This window comes from Pungitius pungitius, chromosome 4, assembly GCF_949316345.1.
Source record: "Pungitius pungitius chromosome 4, fPunPun2.1, whole genome shotgun sequence".
NCBI lineage: Eukaryota > Metazoa > Chordata > Actinopteri > Perciformes > Gasterosteidae > Pungitius > Pungitius pungitius.
In genome coordinates, this window is record NC_084903.1 from 7797015 (window position 1) to 7822161 (window position 25147).

Consider the following 25147-nt stretch of genomic DNA (forward strand, 5'->3'; position numbering starts at 1 on the left):
ACAACAACAAACCACAGTGAACATGAACGAAGAAGCTGACGTGTCGGTTGGCCCCGTGAATGGGAAATCTTATAATAAACACACGGATGGAAGCGTCGATAAGAGCGTGGTTGTGTGCAAGTGTCATAGCTGGCTCAAGCTATGCCAAAACATCAGGAGCAGGAGACAGTTTACAAGATGAAAGGAATACATGTTTATTAAATTATAACCCTAACAGAAAGAACTTTAATAATAAACTGAAATCATATATCCAAAAGCCATAAGGATCCTATGAGGTGGGTAGTCAGTAAGTCAGTGTTGTAAGTGTGGATGTGTGACAAAATGGTGTGGTGCGTGTATGCATGAAGAGAATAATTCAACACAACTCAAAACGCATGGAGAATACTGCCGGAGCGAAGGCCGGGGCTGCCTCCTCTCGAGTCCCCCCTCCAACTGGCAGGAGCCTGGCATATATAGACCTCAGGAGAGACACCGGGCCCAGGTGCTCTCCATTAGCCATCAGGACAATGCCCCACCCAGGCTCACCTGTAGGGAGACAGTTAGGTAGGCACCATCCACACACACTCGTTATGTGTGTGGGGCATCACACCCCCCCCCTTAAAGTCGTGGTCTCACTACGAACCACAGTTCCCCACTCAATACTAACAAAAAATACCGGAGTGATCACTTCTATTAACATAAAATTAAAAAATAACCAATTAAGTGCACATCTATCAAATTTACCATGTTAACATTACCTCATACTAAGTTTTAACTAAATCTTAAAATACTTTTAGACGTTCCTAGAAGTTTAACCCTCAGAGTGTAACCACTCTTAGCCCTGCACCACCTGGACTCTCCTCCCCCCTTGACAGCTGGATCCTGATGTTTCAGCTAGCAACAAGGCTGTCAGGAGAAGAACAGGCCAGGGGCCACACCGCCAGTCTCTACAAAAAACAAACAAACAAACAAAAGAACATCAGAGATTAGATAGAGCTCTAAACAGGAGCACGAGACAATGCATCTGCCACCACATTATCCCTCCCTTTAATGTGCCTGATATCCAGAGCAAAGGACTGCAGAAGCAAAGACCACCTAATAAGCCTTTGGTTCGGACACTTAAGTGAATTGAGAAATGTAAGTGGGTTGTGATCTGTATAAACTATAACTGGTACCCCAGACCCAACATACACACTAAAATGCCCCAAAGCCCACACCAGTGCCAATGCTTCCTTCTCAATCACAGAATAATTAAGCTGATGCTTATTAAACTTTTTGGAAAAAAAACAGACCGGCCTGTCCACCCCTCCACCGTCAGCCTGCAACAGTACTGCCCCTGCTCCAAAGTGACTCGCATCAACCTGCAGCTTGAACTGTCGATCCATGCGAGGAGCTGCCAACACTGGAGCAGAACACAACAAGATCTTAGCATTTTGGAACGCTTGCTGACAGCGGGAGGACCAGACAAACTTGACCTTGTCCTTTAGAAGATCAGTAAGAGGACAGACAACAGACGAAAAGTTTTTGCAGAAACTTCTATAGTATCCAATTAACCCCAAGAAGCGCATAAGTTCCCTCTTAGTAGTAGGAGGAGGGTAAGACTCCACAGCAGCGACCTTTGCCTGTACCGGCCGGACCTCACCCTGACCGACCACATGGCCAAGGTATGTGACTGTTGCACGAGCAAATTCACATTTTGCCAGATTCACTGTCAACCGCGCTTCAGCCAACCGCTGAAAGAGAGCGCGCACACGAGCAATGTGACACTCCCAGGTGTCACTGAAAACTACACAATCATCCAAATAAACGGCCACACCCTCCAGGTCACCCACGACCCTATTCATGAGGCGTTGAAATGTTGCCGGTGCATTTCTCAACCCAAATGGCATAACTTTATACGAATAAAGACCAGATGGAATAATAAATGATGCAATCTCACGAGCTCTCTTTGAAAGCGGGACTTGCCAATATCCTTTCAACAAATCAAACTTGCTGACAAATCTGGCGGACCCAACCTGATCAATACAATCATCCATTCTAGGCAACGGAAAGGCATCTGGTCGTGTCACGTTGTTAACTTTCCGAAAATCTGTACAGAAACGAAATGACCCATCAGGCTTAGGAACCAAAATGCATGGCGAAGCCCAGCTAGATATTGTCGGCTCCGCAATACCATTCTCCAACATATATCGGCACTCGGCATCCAAAACCCGCTGTTTGTCTACAGAGACCCGATAAAAACGCTGTCGAATGGGTTTTGAATCAGTCAATGCAATATCATGCTCTATGAGATGAGTTTGCGAAGGTGCATCACTAAATAAGGTTGGGAATTCCGCAATCAAATCAACCAACTCTACGCGTTGCGACATGGAGAGATGACACAACAGGTTATCTAACCTGCCCAGGGTCTCAGTGTTTTTCAACCGCCCATACACCAATGTGTCATCAAATGTGGTGGTGTCCTTGCCCTCACCAACCACTTTAGAGACAGGACCCATGCTGGCTGCCAAACACACAGGTAGAATTTCCTCAGACTCACGACCATAGTATGGCTTTAACAGGTTCACATGAAATAACTGAGAAGGTTTACGACGGTTAGGAGTTGCAATGAGATAATTTTCATCTGAAAGTTTCTCAACCACAGTATGTGGACCTGTAAACTTTGCTTGAAATGGTGAGTTGATAATTGGCAAAAGAGCCAGAACCTGATCACCCGGACTGAAGTCCCTTCGTTCAGCCCGCTGATCATAAGAGCGCTTCATTTTCACTTGAGCCCTTGCCAGGTTCTCTTTAGCCATTGAACCCGCCACATACAACTTCTGCCTGAACCCATTGACAAAGTCAATCAGATTTTTGGGAGGGTCGGGCGCCTTAAAATTGTCATGAAGCAGTGCAAGCGGCCCACGAACTAAATGACCAAAGACCAACTGATTTGGACTAAACCCGGTACTCTCCTGCACTACTTCACGAGCAGCCAGCATTAACCATGGCAAGCCATCCCCCCAATCTTTTCCCAACTCTGTACAATATGCCCGCAGCAACGATTTCAAGGTCTGGTGAAACCTCTCTAGCGCCCCCTGACTTTGAGCATGATACGCCGAGGACTTAGCATGTCTTACCCGGAGTTGTTTCAAAATCTGGGCAAACATGTGAGAAGTGAAATTTGAACCCCTGTCGCTCTGGAGAACCCGCGGAATGCCAAATATGGAGATGAACTGTGACAGAGCTTTAACCACAGCTCTAGTTGTAATGGAACGCAACGGATAGGCAGAAGGATACCTAGTCGCCTGGCACATCACAGTTAGCAGATACTTAGCACCAGACGCCGATGGAGGAAGAGGACCAACACAATCAATTATGATATGTTCAAATGGCTGTCCGATAGCAGGTATGGGGTGTAATGGGGCAGGCTTAATCGCTTGATTTGGTTTACCCGTCATTTGACAGATGTGACACGTTTTAATATATGCTGCAACATCCCGTCTTAGCCTAGGCCAAAAAAAATATTGCAAAATGCAGTAGTATGTTTTCCTTACGCCTAAATGCCCTGACTGGTCATGTGAAAGTTTCAAAACCAAATCCCTGTATTTAGCTGGCACCACCACCTGAAACACCGGTTCCCCCACCCCATAATCTCCGCAAGGCACCCACTTCCTCACCAGCAACCCATTATCAAGAAAGTACCCATTAGCACTATCCTGCACCTCACTACCTGTCAGAATTCCTTCAAACAGGCTGTTGATGGATGGATCGGAGAGCTGCTCTGCAACCAGCTCTTCCCGCGACACAGAAATAGGCACATCAGACCAAGAAAATTTTGAACCTGTATCAACTTCATTACGCTCAATTTCACGAGCCCTGGCGCGCGTCACAGCCGCTGCCGCAAAAACCTGCGGAAAATCCCGCTCGCTCTCATCTGGACCATTGCCGACAACTGGACAAGGACTCACCAGTGGTGCTGGGGGCACATTAGCCCACACGAGGCCACCAGCATGCATATTTCCCAGGAGTACATCAATGCCCGCCATCGGAAACTCCTTGCGCAATGCCACCTCCACCTCACCATGGACCAAGCCACAGTTTAGCTCAATTTTGTGTGTAGGAGAAGAGATTATGGACATGCCCATCCCACGGCTCAACATAGCATCCCCCGTCGCTGATTTAGATGAAAACGGCAGAATAGACTGCAGAACATATGTGCCCAACGCCGCCGTGTCTCGCAGGATGTTCACAGGCACCTTTTCTCCGGACCCGACAAGAGAGACAAAGCCCCTCTCCACAAATGGTCGGTAAGCCACATCTACCCCACCAAGACTACTATCGCTCACCTGTAACGGACCCCCAGAACCGACATCAGCCACCGCAGGTGCCACAAATGCTGCCGATTTCACGTTTTATTTCTCTGTTGGAGTGCATAACAATCTGTTTTGATATGACCTTTCTTCCCACAGAAATGACACGTTTTTCCCCTGTCACGAGCAGCCCAACCTTTCTCATCCTCCGTTTTAACCCTACTGGTGAACGGTGCGTTATTATTATAGCTGGGTGCACTATATTGGCTGGGTGCAGTGTCCCCCCGGTGCGTATTTTGCGCACCTCGCGGTACCCAATCTCGGTGAGTCAAAGCATATTGATCAGCCAAGGCGGCCGCCTCCCCCACAGTTTTAACTTGCTGTTCAGTGAGAAACGTTGCTATGCGATGTGGAATAGCGTTTTTAAACTGTTCTAACAGCACCAAGTCACATAACGTCTCATATGTCGTTCCACCTGCAGCGCCTCGCCAACGGTTAAAGTTGAGCACCAAGTCCCGTGAAAACTCCAAGTACGTTTGTTTTAGGTCTTTTCTGCTATCTCTAAAACGCTGACGGTAGCTCTCGGGCACCATTTCATACATTTTAAGAACAGCAGCTTTAACGGTGGTATAACTTAAACTATCAGTTACCGATAACGCTGAATAAGCCTCTTGCGCCTTCCCAGTAAGGACGCATTGCAGCATGACAGTCCGATCAGCATCAGGCCAACCTCTTGCATCCGCCAATCGTTCGAACAATGAAAAAAACGTTTCCGGCTCTCTCTCATTGAACTTTGGTATCAAGCGCAAATTTCCCACCAAATCAAAATGCTTGTTCTCTGAATTTGAAGCTCCACCTTCACCACCCAAGAACCTCTGATCCATTTTTCCCACTTTCACGAGTTCTAATTTCTCTCTCTGCAACTTAATATTCAGTTTTTCATTTTCAAGTCTCTCTTTTTCTAGCACAACTTTCTCTCGCTCCATTTCAGTTTGATACCTTACCCTATCCATCTCCAATGTAATAAGCATAAGCTCTTTCTGTTGGTCAAATGTTAACCCTGGATTTGTTTTTACACCTTTAATAGGTAGGCTTAATGGCTCCGCAGCAGCCACCCCACCTCCCGGCGTTTCCTCCAGGGACGGCAAAACATTTAATTCTTCCAAATTAGCAACTAAAATCATCTTTAGTGTTGGTAATTTACGTCTCCTGTCCCCAATGTCAATGTGGTAATGGTCCGCGATTTCCAGCAACTGATCCTTTGTACTGTTATTTAAAAGATCAACTGATGGTGATGCCACAAACTCATCAATATGAGCCATCATTAATTGGTTGGATAATTGGACACCGCTTTGACACACCGATGCAACTTTAAACAAAGGAGTGTCCCCTATCTGCCTAACCAAATCTTCACTAACTCAACCCTAGCTCTTCATGGGGTTCGGCAGGGGTAATTATGCACTGAATATACGCTGGGGACAACGCAACTTTTAAACATCACGCTGTCAGCCACGTACTGTGCTCCCGAGACAACTGCTACTACTGCGTTCCCCCAACACTATCAAAAAAAAAAAAATTATCCACGAAAGTTTAAAAAACTAACGTGGCTCTGCCTGACCTGGGACAAAGAGTAGCTCCCGTACTTATTTAAATACTCAATAGCTTAACATCGATGTGTCATCAAACTTAATTGATCCATCCAATTAACTCAACCAATGAAAAGTCTAAGTTATAATAACGGCAACGGAAACCCGCACGCAACGCCAAACAATTTGAATCTTTTGAACAGCATCACATTGCTTAACCGAAATTCAAAACTTGAAAATGTGATACTCACTGATTCTGGACGAGCCCCCATTTGTCATAGCTGGCTCAAGCTATGCCAAAACATCAGGAGCAGGAGACAGTTTACAAGATGAAAGGAATACATGTTTATTAAATTATAACCCTAACAGAAAGAACTTCAATAATAAACTGAAATCATATATCCAAAAGCCATAAGGATCCTATGAGGTGGGTAGTCAGTAAGTCAGTGTTGTAAGTGTGGATGTGTGACAAAATGGTGTGGTGCGTGTATGCATGAAGAGAATAATTCAACACAACTCAAAACGCATGGAGAATACTGCCGGAGAGAAGGCCGGGGCTGCCTCCTCTCGAGTCCCCCCTCCAACTGGCAGGAGCCTGGCATATATAGACCTCAGGAGAGACACCGGGCCCAGGTGCTCTCCATTAGCCATCAGGACAATGCCCCACCCAGGCTCACCTGTAGGGAGACAGTTAGGTAGGCACCATCCACACACACTCGTTATGTGTGTGGGGCATCACAGCAAGCTACGCAACAAGGAATTCACATCGAGCCTCAAGTATCACCTCAGCGCAAAACAATTAGCAGCTAGCGTGGACGTTAGCCCGACCAGAGTACAAGGACCCACAGTCCCACACCCAACCCACACTGGACCAGATGACTGGTTTAAGGACCAGGGTAACTAAGACCATGTCTGAAAAAATAACCAATGTTCTGAATGTACTTGAAAGTATTGGTCTACTTAAAAAAACATAGTTTACAGAAGGTCTACTTACCTATAGGCTACCTGAATTTCTGAAAGTACTATATTTCTAAATATGCTATTGCTACACTGGAATTGGTTGAATAAAAATACAAATCAATGTGAAAAAAATGACTTCTCACTGTTCTCAGGTCATATATTTGTATAATATATGCGATTAATTAATTACAAAGCCTCTAATCAATTAGATTAATATTTTTAATCGAGTCCCCTTGTTGTAATTTCTTTTTAAAATTTGAATTTGGCTTCCTTCAATGTTCCGTTTTCTGTCCTGAAAAGGTATGCTTATAAGCACATATTTAATGATATAAAGCCTTATTTGTGCATTTAAACATGCATTTCTTGTTTGTATAACAGTCTTTATGCGAGTAATCCCCTGTGCAAGTTCCACGTGATATCTGTTAGTTCTTTTTCCTATTCACCCGTAGCTTCACCCCTTTATATGGGGTGATTGAGTGGGTGATAATATTTTCTTGTAACCTTTCTGACCCGTTGTGCATTCCTAATTAATCGTCATTATGTTTGAAGAGCTGGGTGTGCTGCTGTAACCCCTGAGCAAGTGTTGGCTCACCTCATGCTTATCACAATGTTGGATACTTCTAGTCCGGTAATGAAGTTCTTTAAAACACGCTGGCGGATAAGAAGCTTCCCAATGTAACCTCTGCTATCACTTTTGAGGTGGTGGGGGGTGGATATGCTGACTCGCCGCAACCACAATCAATTCACCTCTGGGTGGCATCCGAGCAATATTACTGTCTTAAAGGCACATTTATTTAGAAGCGATTGTGCCAACAATTTAGGATGATACTCGAGAATAGCAAAAAAGCGCATTGAACTTTAACCACGGACAAACTGTTCAGGCAGGCCACGTTGTAACAAAAGAGTCTTCTTTAGACAGTCACTAAGGTTGCTATTACACCTGTAGTCAGGAAAATGATTGCTTTGCGGTGCTGTTCCAATATGAGTTCAATTCAATTCATTTTATTTTGTATAGCCCAAAATCGCAAATTACAAATTTGCCTCAGAGGGCTTTACAGTCTGTACACATGCATCATCCTCTGTCCCGAAACCCTCACATCGGCACAGGAAAAACTCCCCAAAATATGAAAAAACCCTTCAATGGGGAAAAAAAGGGAAGAAACCTTAGGGAGAATGTCAGAGGAGGGATCCCTCTCCCGGGATGGACAGACTGCAATGGATGTCATGTGTACAGAATCAACAATGTGAAAGATGTAGAATACATTCAATTTCTCTAACAGAAATGATACAAGTAATTGCAAGTAGCAGAACAGGTGTACGGCAGGACCACTGCAGGGAAAACCACCATCAGGTCGAAACACCATCCACAGAGGCTTCTGTGGGGAGGGAGAGCAGAAAGATGTTGGTTTAAGATGACAGTAATATAAATCAAATTAAAAGTAATGATGATGGCAGCAGCAGGTGTCAGCAGAGCCATGCCAGGAGTCAGAACCGGGTTCCGCACGAAACTATGATCCACGGAGACCTGCTAGGCGAGAAAGCATAAAAAACTCCCGGAAAGAAGCTTAATTAGTGATGTACATTAATAAAACATGGATGATTGTGGAAGGAGAGAGTGAGAGTGTGAGAGTGAGAGAGGTGCTCGGTGTGTCCTAAGAAGTCCCCCGGTAGTCTAAGCTAAGGAACGTTTTAAGCTTTATCTTAAATGAACTGACCGAGTCTGCCCCCCGGACTGAAAGTGGAAGCTGGTTCCACAAAAGAGGAGCTTGATAACTGAAGGCTCTGGCCCCCATCCTACTTTTTAAAACTCTAGGAACCACAAGTAGCCCAGCATCTACGGAGCGTAGATGCCTTGCATTTTTTCGCATTGTCTGACTTGGTTGTGTTGGTGATGGAATATCGCCAAATCCCAGCGTTTACATTGGTGACAAAAATGTAAAGTTTAACAACGTCAATAACACCCGAATGTGTTTTCTCCCTGAGCTCTTGATGTGTTCCTCCACTCACTGCGTTCTCCCCGGTCACAGACGCATCGACGACGATATGGGGCGAACCCATGAATTGGAGCATTCGGCCGTCAAGTGCATGAGAGGGATCCTGTACTGCTATATGAGGCAGGCTGATAAGGTGAGTTTTGAGCCGCCCCCCCCCCCCCCCCCCCCCCCCCCCCTCACTCTTTAGTCCTTTGCTTGAAAGCACACCGCAATTACACCCCGTATTGCAGATCAGAGGTGATTCCTGAGCTGATATTCAGACACCTCTGGTTCCTCTTTCCTATCAAAGCAAATGACAACTGGAGCCGGTTGCTTTTTGAGGGCCTCGTGCCATGCGACCTGATGCCATGCGCAGGAGCAGGCCGTCAATAGAAAACGGCCTTTTTCGGGAACCAATGCGGTTTTCTGTTCCTCACAGACAACATTTTGCAACCCGAGCAGCTGGCCCGTGCCGCTGTACATGCGTGCACCTCTGAAAGCCATTCTGTTTCACCCTGCCTCGACCTTGACGGCCTAATTTAGGGGAGAGCTTTCTACTGTCTTAGTTACAAAGCTGCATTTACACAGTTAATTACACAGCGCGGCGTTCGTTACGGCCCCGTCTCCACCACTTACCAAGAACATGGCACTTCTAATGGAGACGTGACACCGGGGCTACTGCTGGGCAAACGCCACACAAGCAGAGCAGCAGCTGGGCCCGGCTGTTGGGTGACAATTTTCTCAGGTTAAAAAAAATGCTGCATCCTGAGATGACCGCCTTTGGTCATTGATTTGATGAGACGCAAGTTTCTCTTTTGCGTTAGCTTACAGAGGTAGCTCCTCCCTCACTATCACACAAGCACCACCCGTGCCTTAGAAAGCAGTGAGCGGAGCAGCTTGAGCAAAAATGGGACGGAGGGTCTCCGGTCTGACCAGATGACTTGAGCGGGAGAAAGAGAAAAGATACACAAGAACAAGTGGGGCAACGGAGAAAAAAAGCAAAATGCTGGGAGGTGACTGGTAGAAGGGAGGTAGAAAGAAAGAAAAGGAGACAGCTGGAGGTGGACGGGTTAGGTAAAAAGGGGACAAAAAGGCCATTTATTTATAGCTGCGCAGCGCGACTGGTGGCGCCGCTGTGAATTCGGGGGCCGGTAGCGTAGATGCAACAAACGGAGCCTGAAAGTATTTCCTGAACGCACAGCAAACACCTGGTTCTATTGTTTGTCGTAAACCAAGTCTACCGTAATGGCTCCTAAATCCGACCCTAATCAGTTTTGAAGCAGACTATACTCTTATATGTGCTGGCTGTCTATTTTAGAAACAACACACTGTATGTGTCGCTGCAGTGTTCATGGATTCATGCAGTCCTGCACTGTGGTAAGACATGGCATTAAAAGCTCGGCATGTAGTCATCTTTTTGGTTGTCGTTTGTAAACCTAGCATTAAAAACCCTGACAGTGACTGCATAGCTCCTCAACCACTCTATGCTTCTAGTCTCCAATTTAAGATATAAAGATGGAATGAATGATGAATCCTTTGTCAGTAAATGACTGAGGAAGTCTGTAGAAAGGAGTTAAATTGCCAATGGAGGTGTAATAGTAGTAAAAATGTGGTTGAGGAGGTCAGCTCGGCATTCAATAAATTAACAAAACACCCATTGAGACAAGACATTACCTTGACAGTCCATTACCATGCATTAACTCCCTGCGCCTGCTTTCTAATTAGGTGTTTTTTAATGTGTTCAAGGCTGCTAGTGTGGCACGCTGCAGCCCTCTCTTACCTCCTCTCTTCCACTGTGCTTCTCTCTACCAGGTGGAGCAGTTCAAACAGGATCCCAGCCCCTCCAAGTGTCTCCACTCAGTGTTCCACGTGGTCACCGGTGACGAGGTGCACTCCTACAGCGACTATCACCACCTGCAGGTCAGCCAGCGAGCAGGCCAACCATCCGCTGAAAGGCTGAAATTAAAATGGGTTGTTGCACATTATGCATGTGCACGCTGTGAACGTTGGGATACGTGCTGTACTGTCTGTCCAACTGAAATATCCCTATGGGATATTTCCCACTCAGCCGTATATTCTGCTATCCTCAGAACAGGAAATGGAAGTGCATTAAATGGGCACTAAAACAGCTTATTCTTCTGTCAATGGTATTGACTGAGGTCTAATTGTTTTGTAAGATTTGGATGGAGCCTTTCCGCCCTCAGGAGGGGCGGCGCCTACATCAAGTGAGCTCAATTAAAAATCTGGACTAGAACGTAGGAACAAGGTTTAACACTCCCTGTATACATGTTTAGCCCTGGGTTGTGATTTATTGTCCAACAGCTTTGCAATGAAGTAAATTGCATGATTGATATTACCAGCATAATGCCAAAGGCTTAATGGCTATTATGAAGCTCACGCCTCAGACTCTACGTTGCGTAAGAAATTGTACCTGTATAGATAAGTCCTGAAATATTAGACAGCAGACAAGTGACAGTGATTCTTTTTTAATGGTCATCCACTCTGTCCCTCTGTCATTGCTGCAGATCGATGCCGTATCGCTGTTTCTGCTGTACCTGGTGGAGATGATCTGCTCTGGTCTGCAAATCATTTTCAACACCGATGAGGTAAACAAGGAGCTAAAAATGACTGCAGAGGAAATCAATGCTGGACACTGGGGGTTTATGTCCAGTCCTGGCCATGACTTTGACGTTCCCTGGCTAATCTGCCACATAAAATAACCACTAACATACTTTTGGGCTTACTTGAAGCCAAGCTTTTTGGCCATGTAAAGGAAGTAATGAAATTACCATTACCATGAGTTGTACTTCTGTTTTAGCACGTCTGCAGACTTGTAGTCTTGTTGGTCTGTGCATGACTTAACAGCAATTCTATTTGAGTGCTGTTGATCCAAAATAAACATTCAGCTTCCTCGTACTCAACATATTTTGTGTCCCTAAAGTGAATTTGAACATTTCCGAGAACCATTCATTTGCATTTGATGATGAAATTCTTACGGAACCACACAAAAATGCCCTCTAACATTAAGTGTGGGACCCAATGAGATCTATGAGCATTATATCGTGTGATTCTTCCCTCTGAAAATTCAGCTAGACGCTTTAAAGTTAGTGCAGGGGATTTCTGGAAGCGGTTGGATGTACCCTGAATCCCCAACAGATATCCTGGAGCCGGCACAAATGAGGGATCAGGGGACAGTAACTCACTTTTATAGCTCCGCTCACATTTATGTTTTCTGCTGAGCCGCTCAATTGACTTTCAGCAGGGAAACGTTTACATGATTTCATTGTGGAGGCTTAAACGTTCCTCCGGGGATCGAACCGGTAGCGTCTTCTATGGCAGCGCACCAATCCCGGCTATTCCTGGGAAGCGTTGAATGGAGTTTGATGTATCTGTTGCGTTTTTTTTTGTCTTCTTGACTCTTAATAAAACAATAGGGTGAGGTGGTCGTCACGTTTACACACTGTGCTGTTCTTTGTGCGGCCCCCATCGGACCAGTTGGGACTTCATTAATTCTGTTTTTATAGTCTGCTCATTTGCAGCTTTACTTACTGCCACAGAGCGGGGGAATTTCTGCCCCTGGTAAAGGAATCCGTTTGTTTACTAAATTGGGTTCATCTTGAGAAAGTAAGGACATGGTAAACTATGTTGCCACTAACCAATTAGTGTGTGCATTCTTCACTTTGTTAACAGAACATTCTCCCCTGTATACTCTTCATTTTTCGCGTCTCACTGCTAATGGCACACAAACTGACAGTGCTACTTTTGTTAAGAGGGAAGTCCTATCTCTCAATGTGCATGTTTAAACACTGCCTATTAGATTGAATAATTTAAACTGAGTTCGTCTGCTTCAGGCCTCCCTTCTATTTTCTAACGTTAGATTGAGTAAGCGAAAGGGCCGCGTTTTGCAAAACGCTGTTTGAAAAGGGTTTCATTTGGAGTAAGACAACCCAACTGTTGTGGCATTGTTCATCAGCTTGTTGTTTGCTGTCACAACTTGTGAAGTCCAGCGGCGTTTACTGGACTGAGCTGGAAGCTGCATTGCAGCATTTTATTTTATTTCCTTGAAGTAGGTGGTAGAAAAAAGGCTGCTGCGTGTCCTCTTAGAAGATGCTACATTGACCTCCATCCAGAAGCCATTTTCAAGTGCGGAATGAAATGGAGCGTCTCATTAGCCGACTGTGCACCCCAGCATGTATTTTGAACCCCCCCCATAATACAGGTGCATGCATTATTTTGTTTCCCACTGTCTGAGTTCTGAAGGCAAAATCAGCAGAACAAGTAGTATGCTCCTGCATTAGTTTCCATGTGTGCAAACCACAGGGAGACGGGAGAGGCTTGTTTAGCCGGTGGGCAGCAACATTCATTAAGATACCATTAAGATACGAAAAAGTCCCCCTCCTTAATCACTCCTCTCATGAAGAGAAGCAGCAAACCCTCCTCTCTCTTCTGGCCTTGTCTGCTTTGCTCCCTTGTTCCCTGGCCCCCTTCACAGACTGGCCTAGTTAAGTCCTACACAGGTTGTGTCTCTCTCTCTCTCGCACGCTCCCCCCTGCCTCCCCCAACTTTGTCCTTAGATTAAATCTCCCTTCAGTCAAGCACACACACACACACACACATACATGCACGCATGCAAGAGCACCCTTTTTAACGATTCAGTGCCTTTAAGTCATCACACGTGGTGTGTCTCTACCATTTGCCCATTGATTTTGACATGTCCCTTGTGGACACCAGGTCCTTCTAAACACATGGCGCTCCTAAATATGTCTTTAAAACCGCAGGGCCACCGCTTTGTGTCTGTGATTGAATCAAGGGCGCTGCAGAATGAGTTTTTAGAGCCTGGCTGAAAGGGCGACGCGCCGACAATTCAAATTGTGCTATAAATGTGTCCAATGAATGTTGCGTCATGGGCGGGAGACGAGCCTGTGACCTTCCACAGCGCCTCGCTTGTCTTCAGTCACAGGGGCAGTTTCACCTTGAACGCTGGTGAGGAATCAGCTTTCTTGTCCACTTTTCAAACCCATATAATAAACGGGAGAGTCTCTCACCTCACCCCAGATCAATACAGAAGGTCGCCCATTTCTACTGTGTGTGTATATAAAAGTGTGAGAAAGGACGTGAGTGCATGTGCAGCTGGAGCTGGAGCTGAAACTGAATCGCGTGTCTCAGTATGGACACGTGACTACTTTCTGCTGCCGTCCTAGCGCGCGTGTCTGTATACGTAAGATGCATTTCCACCCGTGTCTTCCTTTGTTTGATGTGTTTTCCGTGTCCAGGTCTCCTTCATCCAGAACCTGGTGTTCTGTGTGGAAAGAGCCTACAGGGTGCCGGACTACGGCATGTGGGAGAGAGGCAGCAAATACAACAACGGCAGCACGGAGCTGCATTCCAGGTCAGTCGGAGGCTGAACAAGTGAAATGGCTGAACGCTGACATCCAGTCTCTTTAAACACTATTGGGATTTTGACAGAAGTTTTAACAATGTTCTTTGTATTGCTGGGGGCCGTAAGTATGGGCCTATTGAGATCAATGCAAACTGACGTCAAAGGAAATATCAAAAGGTGTTTAAGTGACCCACGGTTTTATTTCCTCCCCATTACCTTTGAGAAATACACTGTAGCAAAAATGGATTCCCAGAATAGATTACACTGTGCCCCGAGTGTCTGTGATGCAATGAGGTGTTTGTTGAATTCTGGGGTGTGTGTGTGTGTGTCTGTGTGCCGATAAATGCTGTTGCCAGTGCTGTGAGGATATTATAGTGCTTTAAACAATGAGGGAGAGTAGGAAGCAGACTTTAATTTCTCCTCTTTTCAAGAAAAATCATTTTACACCACCCAGAACGAGTGGGACTTGTTTGCCTGCATTAATTATTTGTATTATTATTACTACACATTATCTACTGCTAGAGCAAAACACATGTTCTCCAAGTTATACACATTTTATTCTACTAAACGAGGGATGGAGCCAAGTCTCCAGAAAGTTAGGAATACCATTTTAACAGACTATACTCTAAAATCTAAATCTCAATGGCAAAAATAGGATTTTTTCTGGGCCAATTTAGGAAGTGCAGCAGGCTGTGTTAACGTTTAACCTGTGTTAACCACTGTAACAAACAGTGACACATCGAGCCACAGAGCAACCGTAAACCCCCTACCCCCCACCCCCCCCCCTCCCAAAGTGGGCTGAAGGACGACGGCAAAATGCCCGATTTTTTCTGCCAGTTTCTCTCCTGATGTCGCTCTGACTGTGTAGATTTGCCAAACCAGTCAGTGGCAGATTCACATTAAGCCACATCTTCACTGGGGGTGATCTTTTTTTTCTGAAGGTCTTCAGGGCCAAATATGTAAATATCAACTTACAAATTAAAAAGAAAACAATACATAATAATTATGATAGCTCAGTAGAAGTGAATGTTGCTTTTTATCCTTCTCCTTCAACCTTAAAAAAGCCTCTTTACAGCAGGTGGTACCAGGATTTATGGAAATAAAAGCCCACGTCATCTGAATATGGGGCGTTTGGGGTCAGTGTTTCAGTTTCGAAGCATCCTCCCAGGGGAAGGGTCCAGTCAACACCATCAGTGAGCTAAACAGTCTTTATTGAGGGAGATTGTGATGGAGAAGAACCCATTTGCGCCATCGTATCGCTGAGAAGTCTCTTGTTGTTGTTTTTCCCTTAACAACATGGCTACTGGCAGCAGCTCGCCAAGATTCCCTCGAGGAAAGTTAACATATTCAATGGAGGGAAGAGGTCCCGTGTCTCGTGCTTCCTCTAGAGCAGTGTTTCTCAACTGGTGGGTCAATTAGAACGCGGAACCCCTCCCCCCCGTCGACACCGCTAGCGAACGCGGAAGCAACCCCCCCCCCCTCGACACCGCTAGCAAACGCGGAGGTCTTATATTGATGTGAGTGGCTGACTATGAACCAATTAACCCCATGTGACCACTAACGTCTGAGCTGCTGTGTGTGAACACCTTTATTTTTGTTTGTTTCCAAACCGAGGGGGGGGGGTGCAATAGAGGGGGGGGGGATGCAACTTCATCACCAACCCAAACCTACACAGGCACACAGACACGCACACACACTGGTAAAACAATCTAAAATAAAATCATAACAAATACAATCACAAACAAGTTTTAAATAAAAATAAATCAAGCGGAAATGAACGTCATTGAACGGACGAGTAGCGGCAAAACCAGAGGGTGAGAAAGAGAATCTAATAAGAGATTAAAGGTTGTGTTGTGCCAGGATGGACCGATTTGTGACTGGAGCACCTGTTCCAGTTGTTTTTGGGTAGGTACACGTGCCAGATACTCAAATGAATGTCTAGTGGCACTACAAATTTTCATAATATGTCCCCTTTAAATCAGGTCATTGAAATATTGTCTGACATGAAATGTCATGCCTCCGGTCTGTGAGGCATCAGTGTGCATCATAGAGTGATATCAGTGTTGATGGCTTTCTGCAACATTTTCGCCATGCAAAGTGCTTATCTCCAACTCAAAGTGTTGCATCATGTTGCTTCTTTGGGTCTGTTTCCTCCTCTTCCATTTTTTTTACCCCACCGTTTTCCCCCAAAAGTGTCATATCTCGTCTGCGTGAGTTGCTGCTGACCACAACTGGCCTTCTTACTAGTCTCAGCAGAGCTCTGTTCCGTCCTCTGTATTATCGATATGGACTTCACTTATGGTATTGAATGTGTTTTGTCATGTCAGCAGAGCCACCGCCAGTCATCGCCCAGTTCCCGATGCAATTCTTTCCCTCCTCCTTTTCTTTTTATAGGGAACCCTTGGCAGGGCAGAAAGGGAACGAAACGGAACGACAGCAAAATTGATTCACGTTTAGTCTGCATTGCAATCACAGCAGCCAGGCAGTGTGAAATACAGGACAAGGATTTTATTAAAGAGATCCATTATTTACAGTGGACCATAATCTCAGGACCCCTCTATTGAGCCCTAACAGATAGCAGTTTGAGGTTTAAGTGCGATTCTGAATGCTTACTTTTGGCCTTTTGACGATTGAAGGACACTTATGGTTCCTATTACAGAACGTCACTATACTGTTGGCCGAGAAATAAATTCAATGTGATAATGTATCACATATCACTGGAATCATATTAACATGATAATCATTCGTAATTATGTCCTCAAAACGGATAATGGTAACAAATATCATATATTATAACAATTGGGAATTCCCAAGTATAATCCACACAGGAGTACACGAAACCATGTGGTTTTATTTAGACAATCGGATTATCGGATTACCAGAAAACGGGCAATATAGTGATGTATGTCGTTGCTGGAATATAAGATGACTTTTCTCAGGATGCAAGATTTTGGGCCATATTTCACACCCGCTCAACAGTGAATCACTGTCAGTGAAACTAGCTCATCATGTCAAGTGATGCTCTGTTTGTTTCCTCTGCAGCTCCGTGGGCTTGGCTAAAGCAGCTCTGGAGGCTATCAATGGATTCAACCTGTTCGGAAACCAGGTATTTGAATAATTCCCTCCTCCTCAGAGACATGTGAATTTGAGTCTTCCCTCAGAGACATGTGAATTTGAGTCTTGGTCCAACATGTCCCTTGGCACAAGATGGCATTATATAGATGGACAGTGTATTCTCTAAAGGTCCTCTGTGAGAAAGACGTTTGCATCCTGCAAAGCGATAAGTGGATACTCAGGCTGTCTGATGCGTAAGAGTATTTTTCTTATCAACATATCGGGCCGTCAGTTTTTCTCTAATCAGCAACAAAATGAAGGTGGTTAACTGGGCCTGGAAATTGATTTTGTCATCAAGCTCGGCCTTTAGGAAAAAAAAAAAGCATTTTATAGAAGTAGCTGATGGATGGCCCATGGTGTCTGGTGCCTTTGTAAGCGTGGGTGTCAGTGGATCATCCAGTCTCTTGACCCGATATGGGAATAGAAGTGCTACAAGCCAGCTAGTTGCTTATTAATGATCTCTATCAATCTTGATGTCCCAGCTGGCTCTAATCCGTCCAGCCACATGTAACTCGGTACAGCCTGGACTCCGCTACCACATTTTACACCGGCTGCAGACTCTTGTGTTTGTGTCTTGCATTTAGCCTTTGTACTAGATGAAAGGAGACACAAAGACTATTTTCCTTTTCTTTCTTTCTTTTTTAACGACCCCCCCCGAGTTACACAAACTGATGCAAAGATAGCAGCTTCTCTCTCGGTCTGATGAATGGAACTCTTGGGATAAAATTGCTCTCGCCAAGAGCAGGATCCTTTCTCTTTAAAGTCATTTAATCCACAGAGCTGTGTACACAAGGCTGGACAATCAAATCCGAACAGCTTCCACTTTCTATCTCGGGATGGTCACCTAATTCACACCCAGTATGAGAGAGAATTTCAGAGGGATTGTGGGATGTTATAAGGGCTGTGGACATAGACCTCTTATCTCATCGCTGTGGGTTTAGTACTAAGTCTTCAGATTGAAGTGAAAAAGAACTATGCACTTTTTATGTGATTATTAGCCCGCAATGGTTTGAAGAAAAACACTCTTTATATTTCGTATACCACATTTATGTCAATCATTTGGTCAAGGCTGATCATTATTTAACTTTGGAAAAAATAAATTTGTTGTCTGCTGCGGTGCCCAAAGCAACTAAGAAAAAAATCACACATATATTTATATGAATATATATCACGTTTAAAAAAAATACAGTTCTGACTGCTCCGTGTTATTAGAAAGTACATGTGTGTTAGCCCAGTTAATGTCACACATCCGAGGCATAATCAGTCATCTCTCATGCTTGGTTTTCTTATACACTCAGCTGCTTTATCACCAGAGGAGGTTACTCTGAGAGGGCCATTTCACCCAACGTGTTACACAGCTGCCTACATCGGTGGCCAGCAATCCACTGCACTATGCAAATGTTGACAGGAAAGCTTGCTGATTTCACTAAAAGGCTTTGCTGGATCTGTTTTTTTTTGAGGAAAGAAAAGTAGACCGACAATATTCATACATAATGCATTTGACTTGCATTAGAAACTGCTTAGCAGGTTGCGAGAGTGGCTCAGGTTGTTTTATGTAAGCGCTGCTGATGGATGGATGGATGAAGGGAACTGGGCCGGCCATTTTTAGACAGTTTGATCACTTTCCTTACTAAGTAAAAACATAAAAACTGACTGTCCTCTAGTCTGTTGGTGTTTAAGTGCACTGCCTGGACAGACTGCATTGGAGTAGCAGCACTTCTGTTTTGTACTTTGGTACTTTTGAAGTGATAGGGTAACCCTTGACTCCCTGTTGTTCAAGCACTCCCACACTGCACTTCAAAAGCATGTACAACCCAAATATATCCGCCTGGTTTTACAGCAAAAGAGTGTGTTTTTATGTGTGTAGGTGCGATTGAGGGGGCCTTCAGTTATTGCAGCCTTTTTTAGGGGGGTATAAATAAGGTCTTATATGGAAAAGGTCTTGTTATCAATGTTTCCGTATTGGTAGGTGTCCCCGTTGGTGTACCTCTTTATGGTTGAATAGTTCAGCTGTGACCGTGACGCCGATGACTTTTGCTCTGCAGGGCTGCTCGTGGTCGGTGATTTTTGTGGATCTGGACGCCCACAACAGGAACCGGCAGACCCTCTCCTCCTTACTGCCCCGAGAGTCCCGCTCACACGTGAGTCCGTTTATGCAGCTACTAAAACCAAACGACTGAAAACACAAGCATGAAATAAGGTTAAAAAAACGCGTGAATTGACTTAGCTGACCTGCACAGTTGCACATTTTGGTGCCACCTGTTGCTTCCTTTGTCTCAGAGCAGCAGCAGCAGCACTCGGCTCACATACACTTGTAATGTTAGTGGATATCAGTAATTCTGAGTTTCCCCCATTGTGCAGTCATTACGCTGACTCTAAATGTGCTATTGATGGTTCAATCTCGATAAGAGATTGGTGAAGGTAAAGGTGGCTGCAGAGCTAGAGGGAGGTAAAGTAGAAAAAGCAAGGGGGGGAGAGAGAAAAATAAGTGGTAAAAGGGAAGAGCAAAGCCATTTCCTTCTCTACACTCCACCGCTTGCAGACACTTACATGATAACATTGCTCCCTTTGTGTGCTGAATGTGTCGTACACGACACTGTGCCGTCAGTCAGCTTGCGAGGAAATGAGTGCAATTAGACAACAAGAGTGGCCTTTTAGCTGCATGGGACTAACGTTGAGTAGAGAAAGATGGAGATGGAGAAATGCGAGAGGCCGACAGGATAATGTCAAGCGAACAAAACTATAAATATCATACCAGTACAGCGTGCACTATGGAAAAAGATTGTAATTCGATATAAAATTCAATACCTGCACCGTGTTCTGCAAGCTCATACCCCCCCTTCATCTGCAGCTGCCGAGGATGTTAACATGTAAACTGGAGTTTTAACGAGACGTATGAGAGATGTATAGAAGTAAAATAATATTACAATGCAAAAATATAACATAACAAAACATCAAACAGTCGACTACATTTTGTACTTTAATGTATTCACGGAGCTGGTTGAGTATGCACAGAATGTAGAAAACAAATCTTTTACTTCTTGAAGCTCCTTGATCTATTAATGAACCTTTAAATATTCCCGGCTGTTTGCATCCAAGGCTGAGGCCTAATAGCTTTCCCTTTTTTACAGCTTAGTAGAATAAACCAAGCAAAAATAAAATTGAAGTTAGATAACCAGTAATCATGGTTTGTAAAGCCTAATAAAAATATTCATCCCTAATAATTGTTGTAGTCTAGACTTGAAAAACAAGCCTGCAGTAGAGTTTATTCATCAACTTGGACAATTGTCGCTTAACCCGGTAAGGGGCATATGCAGCTTTTTTGTATAGGACACAAATTGTATGCTCTGGTAAAATGGTATTTGCTGATAGGATTTAATTCTAATACCTAATTAAAGATTTTATCTCTGGTGAGTACAATTAAATGTGGCTATGGTAAATTACATTTGTCATATAAAAAACGTATTTCTTGTAGTAATTCTCACTGGAAATAAAGCTATAAATGTATATTTGAAGGTTTTGTGGTAAATCTTCTAACCCTTCGCAGAACACAGATGCGGCCTTGCTGCCAACCATCAGCTACCCGGCCTTTGCAGTAGATGACGATGCCCTCTACAGTCAGACACTGGACAAGATTGTTCGCAAACTGCGGGGAAAATACGGCTTCAAGCGTTTCCTCCGCGATGGCTACCGCACCGCCAACGAAGACAAGAACCGCCGCTTCTACAAACCTGCTGAGATGAAGGTTGGTGCTGGTGGGAGCAGTTGAAATTAATCTTATGTCTGTGGATAATATGTCTCAAAGAAATGTTGTATAAAAAGAAACGTAAAGGACCCAGGTTATATCCCTGAGGAACCCCACTAGAGAAGAAAGGTGCTAATGTCTTCTAATGCCTGACAACTGAAAAAGTTTAACTTGAAAGTGCTTGAGTGTGACATTTGAAAAGTTTTTGAAGTGTTTAAGCCTCTAAAGGTTTTACCCTTTATGCTAATGCTCAGAAATCTGCCTGTGATTCAGGCTCTATCATTTCAAGCGTTTTAATCCTCCAGGTGATTCAACCCCATTCCCAGTGTGTTTGTGCATGTGGGTGAGAATGACAGTGGGTGTGATCATGCATATATATGTATGTGAATGACCGTCAGTCCATTGTCCTTTTCTGACTCCACCATGATCCCCGTCAAAATGGCAGCTAATTCACTTTAGAGTCAGTGCAGTGAGTGTACAATGAGTTAATCAGAAGCGGCACTCTTAATGCTAAAGAAATCCTCGCACTAGCTGCAGAACCCACCTCCCAGAATGAATAAGTCCAGAGAGGAGGTTGGAGAGAGTTTGTGATATTCTGCCTTGTGACTGGTAATTCAATTCAATTCAATTTAATTCATTTTATTTTGTATAGCCCAAAATCGCAAATTACAAATTTGCCTCAGAGGGCTTTACAGTCTGTACACATGCAACATCCTCTGTCCCGAAACCCTCACATCGGCACAAGAAAAACTCCCCAAAATATGAAAAAACCCTTCAATGGGGAAAAAAGGGAAGAAACCTTAGGGAGAACGTCAGAGGAGGGATCCCTCTCCCGGGATGGACAGACTGCAATGGATGTCATGTGTACAGAATCAACAATGTAAAAGATGTACAATACATTCAATTTCTCTAACTGAAATAATACAAGTAATTGCAAGTAGCAGAACAGGTGTACGGCAGGACCACTGCAGGGACAACCTCCATCAGATCGAACCACCATCCACAGAGGCTTCTGTGGGGAGGGAGAGCAGAAAGATGTTGGTTTTTGATGACAGTAATATGAATCATATTTAAAGTAATGATGATGGCAGCAGCAGGTGTCAGCAGAGCCATGAGCCAGGAGTCAGAACCGGGGTCCGCACGAAACTATGATCCACGGAGACCTGCTAGGCGAGAAAGCACAAAAAACTCCCGGAAAGAAGCTTAATTAGTGATGTACATTAATAAAACATGGATGATTGTGGGGGGAGAGAGTGAGAGTGTGAGAGTGAAAGAGGGGCTCGGTGTGTCCTAAGAAGTCCCCCGGCAGTCTAAGCCTACAGCAGCTTAACTAAGGGCTGGTCCAGGCTAACCTGAGCCAGCCCTAACTATAAGCAATATCAAAGAGGAACGTTTTAAGCTTTATCTTAAATGAACTGACCGAGTCTGCCCCCCGGACTGAAAGTGGAAGCTGGTTCCACAAAAGAGGAGCTTGATAACTGAAGGCTCTGGCCCCCATCCTACTTTTTAAAGTACTGCAGGACACCAGTTTGCTGCGCGTGGCTCTCGAAGCTGCTCGGGCTCTTGTGGAAAATTGGATTACTTTTGTCTTACAAAACAAGAAAATAGTAGACTCACCTCCTTACCATTTAGAATACTTTGAAAATACATTTGTGAATCAAGCTCTCTTGGATTTCATGAACTGAAAACACATTGGAAAATGGTTCAAGTTTTAAGACAAAAACACTGATAATTCAACCTTTTAATCACAAAGTACTAAAAGATATGCTGCTTTGTATTCTGTTTGACTCTAAATCTAGAATTTACAAAAAAATGAATAAGAGTTGAAAGCTGCTATACAGACCACAAACTCTTGTTTACAATGTCTACTGAGGTAATAAATCAAGTGAAAAGTTGTAATTTCAGAGACTTCTCTTTGAGGAGTCACCGTCCTGCCGGCTGTTATAAATAATGCATGTTTAGTTTTAAAACCTGAGGATTAGCAAACAGTATTTAATGCCCTGGTTTCTTTTTTGTTGCTGCCCTCAGTTCTTCCAGCCGGCACGCATATTTATTGTGGATGACAATGCCAGTGAGTTTTGTAATATTAACACTTAATGCCAGTTCATGCCAGTTCACTGCCAGTTTCTGTAATTTATTTGCTGTCACATCAGCAGACGTTGCCGGTATTACTAATCAAGTCGTTTAAGAGGAAACGTGCCGAGCGGTGAGATTACGCTACCATGAGACAACCATTTTCACAGTGACAAACATTGAAGCAACCCCCCTACAGCCTTTAACGTGCACTTATCAGTTCAGTATCAATATTAGAAACATAATTCATAGCAAACAAAGCAAAACGCCACCTCCTTTGAGGGATGAGTATAAACACACAGATTGATGAAATGAACCCGGTGTGCGCTCTGTCGCTCACAGGTAGACCAGCAGAAGACGCGGAGTGAAGTTGTTGTTGGTGTTTAAGAGGCAATTCACAGCAGGGCAGACGTCTGAGCTCCCTGTCTGTTTACCATTGACAGAGAGCAGCAGCCTGTGTGATAGACAGTTTCAACAATCAGTCGAGCTGCTCGAGCACAAAACCCCAGGGATCCCTGCTTGTTTACAGCCTCAACGGGCCTAAAAGCACAGGCCTCTCTGGGCGGCCACCTTGGCTCTCCCCCTCCCTCTGCTCCTCTATCTCTTCACCTTCTTTTCTTTTCCTCGTCCCTCTCTGACACCAATAGCTTTTAATTGCCTCTCATATCTGAGAAATGTGCAGTTTGAAGCCACACATTCCTGCATTATCACTGAGTGCAGACATTAAATAAGCACATCCCAAGCCTACACGTAGCAGTACCCGATTGGTGACAGTGAACGCATCTCCCACATATATAATAATGTGCGACCGCCATTTGTCATTGGAGGAGGATGATATCGGTTTTATCCTCCATCTGTGTGGAGATGAAGGAGAAAGATGAGAGACAGAGATAGTCAGAGTATTGGCATTCATGCTAATGTTTTACTGATATTAAACTAGGTTAATGTCTATGTATATGGTGTGTTTGCTGATCCCTAACTAAGTATCTTCGTTGTCCGCTGCCATTAACCTAGTTGTGTTGCCTAAATATGAACGGAATTGTTTCTCATTAACGGCGTGACAATAAATGTTTCTCAACTGGTGGGTCGCGGGCCTTTGCATGAAAAAAAATTAAAAAATCATCCTGGGATTTTATTTTGAAGGGACTTCCTCTAATGCAGCGGAGTGTCGGTGTTTTTCCGGCTCGCCCGTCCATGTTTTCAGTCAGCAAATAGTCGGCAAATAGAACCGCGGAAGCACCCCCCCCCAGCATGAGATCACGTTGTCTCTACTTTGTGTTTGTGTTGATCTTCGAGCATTAACACGATGAGATTGAATTATTGGAACCAATGAGGCTGCACTTCACTAAAAATGCTTTGCAACCCGATGACGGTTTGTGTTTTTGTGTAATTGAGTGATAACACACACACACACACACACAAGTCATGTTAGGTGCACAATAGAATTGGTGAGTAAGATTCCGAGAATGAGCCAACAAATGATGTGGTTTGTGTGAATCTGTGTTTCTTTTAGCTGCTGCACGTACGCTGGCTTTTATTTCTCTTTGTTCTGTTGACTAAAAACCTCCTGACAGTCGCCCGGTCCCGCTTACACTCATATCGATCCGTCAGTCAATCAATCGGTCAGTCGGGACTGAGAGTTTACTAGTGAGAGGTTTAATCGAATTAAAAGCCTGAATGAATTAATGGAGAGACAGAACAAATACACATGTCTCCACGACGAATTGTTTGAGGACTATAAATCTGATGCAAGTCTTATGCTAAGCTGATTACTTTTTATTTATAGTGCTCAATTGGAGATGGGGGAGCATTTTGCAAAACCCAAATGACTTTTTTCAACGAATATCTTACAGCAGATACCCTCAAGCATGTTGTTGTTCAGTTGTGTTTAGTCTGAAAAAAACAAATGCGAAAGCAAGAAGCAAGAAGATTCTCTGCCACTTATGTGTTTATGTAAATCACAAGATATTCCATTCCATTCCATTTCCATTTTGTGTGCTGTAATGTGTTGTTACTGTGCTGTCACTGCTGTCTGTTATGTGCAT

At 44.3% G+C, this 25147-nt stretch overlaps 1 protein-coding gene across 3 annotated transcripts in view; it reads left to right on the forward strand.

The window, feature by feature from the left end:
- phkb (phosphorylase kinase, beta) overlaps positions 1–25147 on the forward strand; it is a 79646-nt gene that overhangs the window by 13130 nt on the left and 41369 nt on the right. For all 3 annotated transcript variants that reach the window (XM_037483334.2, XM_037483325.2, XM_037483343.2), the window contains 7 exons: positions 8845–8944; positions 10603–10710; positions 11316–11396; positions 14064–14179; positions 17213–17276; positions 19330–19425; positions 20832–21029. In XM_037483334.2, coding sequence (XP_037339231.1) covers positions 8845–8944; positions 10603–10710; positions 11316–11396; positions 14064–14179; positions 17213–17276; positions 19330–19425; positions 20832–21029 — 763 coding nt within the window. The remainder of the gene's footprint in view (positions 1–8844; positions 8945–10602; positions 10711–11315; positions 11397–14063; positions 14180–17212; positions 17277–19329; positions 19426–20831; positions 21030–25147) is intronic.